Raw genomic sequence first — 3,587 nt, 5'->3', positions numbered from 1 at the left:
AGCCTCGGTCATCACAGCCGTCCTCAGGCCCGTGAGAGAAAATTCTCAGCTTATCGGCGCGCATCAAGGCAGAGCCTTGGGTGGGGCAGCGGATGGAGGCGGAGTGGCCAAGGAGGCGGTCAGGACGCCAGGTGGCATCTTCTCCAGGCTGGGGACGGTGGCCCTCCCCTCGAGTCTCCCTCCTCCTGAGTTTCCAGAGGGGGTCCCCGGGTCCATCATGGCCGGGTGGTCAGAGAGGGCTCCAGGCGTGGCTGAGTCCGTGTGGGCCCTGGCGGGGGCAGGTCTCATCCCAGCAGTCGCTGACGATGGCAGACAGGACAGACATTGCGCTGGAACGTGCCGCGTCGTGAGCTCGTGAAATATCCTGACGTCAAGCCCCTGTCGTAATGAGACGCCAGATGGGCAGGGGGCTGCTCTGAACTTCCAGAAGTGTCCCCGTGCGGAGGATCTGAGCCTCGGGGTTCAGACAGGGACGGGTGACCGGGTGTCCAGATGGCCCTCTGATGCCTGGAGAAAGTGGGGTGAGGAGCGAGGGAGTGGCCCCAGGTCACCGTCTGTCACAGGCCGATGGGCCGTGACACTGGCTGTCCTCAGGCGCAGCAAAGCCTGGAGTGCTGAGGTTAAGGGGAGGGCACAGGCAGACCCCGCTGAGCCCCTCGCCAAGCTGGAGCCTCAGGTGGTAGCTCCTGCCCCAAAACAGCAGGCCGTTCTCTCTCTCCTGTCACCCGCCTTAAGGTCTGCGGTGGCCTCTTTGACACCTCCCTCTTGCTATCCATGTCTATGCTCAGGCATGGCACACTGAGAGGAATCCATGATGGCCACGTACAGTTGTGCAGGTTGCTCATTGCACAAGGGTGTCGCTCCAAGGGGATGAGCAGGGTGTGGAAACCAGTCCATTCTGTTTGCCGAATGCGACTGTGTCCGCTTGGAGAGGAGGGACCTTTTTCCAATTCACACGAAGATTCTATCCTCGGGCCAAGCCACGTGTGTGCGGAGCAATGTCCACCTACAGGGGGCCCCCGTGGACCAGCAGTGTGGTGGACAGAGGCCTCCTGCTGCGCTCCACGCAGGCGCGTGTCCCCAGTACACGCATCTTGGCCCTGTCCCCTGCTTCCCTCCGTCTGCACTCCTCTGCCCTCTGCCTGCACGCAGGGCAGGAGGGGCGGGGCTGGGACCTGGGCCGTGGGCCCTTTTCTCTCCCCAGCAGGGTGGCCTTCAGAGTCCCCCTGGCTCCGCCTCAGCTGCATCGTCACCCACTTCTGCCTCTCCCGTCCCCGATCTCTGCAGCAACTCCCTCTCTCCGGGTGAGCCGTGCTTCCCAGCTGCCCGCTGCTCTCGCCCGCCCCTGTGGGTGCTCGAAGGCCCCTCCCTTCCCCACCCGGCTCCCCCTGGAAAGAGGCCACAGCCTGGTGACGCGTGGAGGCCCAGCTTCTCCTGGGCCTCAACCGTGGCCGGTGGCACCCAGCGACACCATGGCAGGAGGTGTGGCTGCTACGCAGGACTGGACCCTCGCGGCGGGTCTCTGACCGCCTGCCCAGGAATGCCCGTCCCGGAGAGGGTGCATCAGATGGTATCAATTACAATACCCAGTGATGGCCCAACGGCCATCGCTCGTGGAGCACTTCCTGCGAGCCAGCAGCTACTAAGTGCCTTTGTGATCGCACTGACATTTCCAGCAGTTCTATGAGGTTTAGCATCATGATTACACCCCTTTTACAGATGGGTAGATCGAGGCAGAGAGCAGTGAACTAACTTGTCCAAGGTCACACCGGTTAACAAAAGCTACTTTTGTTTTTGTCTTTTATTTTGTTTTTGCTTCCCCCACCCCCGTTTTTATCTTTAAAAGATAGGGACTCTTTTTTTTTTAAGCACAACATTACGATAATATTATGTCATGTTGACAGTGGTTTCTGAGTAAGTGTCCGAAGTACCGTACACACAGCTGTCAGGATTTGGACCCAGGCAGCCGGTCCCAGCACCTGTCTTTGACCGTGAAACCACCTTGCCTGTCTGGGCTGGTGGGACAGGTACATGCACAGCTGTCCTGTCTCGGATCCCAGCCCCTTGGAGGCTGCAGGAACGGCTCTGGCGACCCCAAACCTCATGGACGGGAGAAGGAAGACATGGGGTGGTTCTTACCTTGACACGTGTTCTCATTCTCACTGTGGAACGTTTTTGGCCCAGAGGTGGGCGCATATCCTGGGCTGCATGTGCAGTAGTAGCTCCCTTCCACGTTCTGGCAGTCTGCGAGTTTTCCGCAGAACACCTTCGTGGGTGGCGCACACTCATTGATGTCTGGAACACAACAGGGCAAAAGGTCACCTCCCAAAGGTGTGAGTTCCCTCAGGGCAGAGACTCCCACCCTGACTCCCCAGTATGAAGCCTGGTGCTTAGTAAGTATCTTTTAGAAAGAATCCTGAGCTGTGCTGTAGCTGGAGCAAGCCATTCCTGAAGGCCACTCGGTCAGCTCTGCACATCCCAGTTCTCGGGCTGGCATACTGGATTTGGACATTGTGGACAGTGCGGAGGTGGGGGATGGGCAGGAAGCTCAGCATTCCCCTCCCCAGTCTTAAGGGCAAATTGAGGCACAGACCCGAGATTCCTTGGGAACCAACTCCTTTCTCCAGGAAGCCATGCTTGTTCACTCCATACTTCTCCACCTTCGTTTATTTTTTCTTTCTCTTTTCTCTGGCCAGGATGACAGTCCCAAGGCCAAGGGCCCCTAACTACCACCCACGACCCCACTGGCGCTGGGCAACGCCTCATAATCTCTGATGTGCCCCCGCACCGTCCCCCGAGCCTCTGTACCATCGCAAGTCACCGTGGGGTCGGTGAAGATCTCTTCAGACGAGGAGACGAATCCCGGCTTGCAGCGACAGGCATTGCGATCGACACATGTGGCGTTCGGAGGGCACCACCGGGCACAGCCTGTGGGGGCAGGGGGCAGGGGGCACGCTCAGAAGGTGACGTGGCGCCAGGGGCCGGGGAGAGGGGGCAACGTGGTCCCTAGAGGACACGGGGGTGGGGGAGGTGGGGGCAGCCCCGAGCGTCCCCTGGATGAGGCCTCTCACCCGCTGGGCTGAGGGGTGAGGGGTGCCAGGTGCCAGGCGGGGGTCCAGGGCCCCTTCCCGGGCTCTGGCTGCGGACCGCGCAGACTCACCCCCGGAGTTCTGCGATTCGGCTTCCGACAGAGTCAGCAAGACACACAGCGCTGCAACAGAGAGAGGGAGGGGGTCAGAGAGGACCCCAGAGCCCGGGAAAAGAGGCCTAAGGGTGACGCATTTGGGGGCAGGGGGTCCCAGCCCCTCGCAGGCTCAAATCCCATCCTTTGCTCAAAGGGAGAGAGAACAATCGGCATGTCCCTGGGATCCAACGCCCACGGCCAGAGGGTCTGTCACTTGGCGCCTTCCGGGTGGGTTTTCAGGAACCGGGGAGTGGGGAGGGGACTCCGAGCCCGCGTGGGTCTCACTCAGGCTGCCAGCTCTTCCGGCCTGGGGCTGTGTGGGCAGCGGCTCAGAGGACAGACTGGAGCCGCGTGGCCCTGGTTCAAATCCCTCCCCGCTCTCTGCCTCAGTCTCCCCTTCTGT

At 60.8% G+C, this 3,587-nt stretch overlaps 1 protein-coding gene across 1 annotated transcript in view; it reads right to left on the bottom strand.

Annotated features, from left to right (window-relative positions):
• The window catches only part of ADGRE5 (adhesion G protein-coupled receptor E5), a 19,062-nt gene that overhangs the window by 8,885 nt on the left and 6,590 nt on the right, over positions 1–3,587 (bottom strand). Inside the window, exons 2-4 of the mRNA XM_012641397.1 lie at positions 3,161–3,211; positions 2,809–2,928; positions 2,140–2,295 (exon numbers count right to left, since the gene is read on the bottom strand). Of these exons, the coding sequence (XP_012496851.1) occupies positions 2,140–2,295; positions 2,809–2,928; positions 3,161–3,211 (327 nt within the window). The remainder of the gene's footprint in view (positions 1–2,139; positions 2,296–2,808; positions 2,929–3,160; positions 3,212–3,587) is intronic.

This window comes from Propithecus coquereli, unplaced genomic scaffold, assembly GCF_000956105.1.
Source record: "Propithecus coquereli isolate 6110/MARCELLA unplaced genomic scaffold, Pcoq_1.0 Scaffold164, whole genome shotgun sequence".
Taxonomy (NCBI): domain Eukaryota; kingdom Metazoa; phylum Chordata; class Mammalia; order Primates; family Indriidae; genus Propithecus; species Propithecus coquereli.
This window is presented reverse-complemented; position numbering and strand designations above follow the sequence as displayed.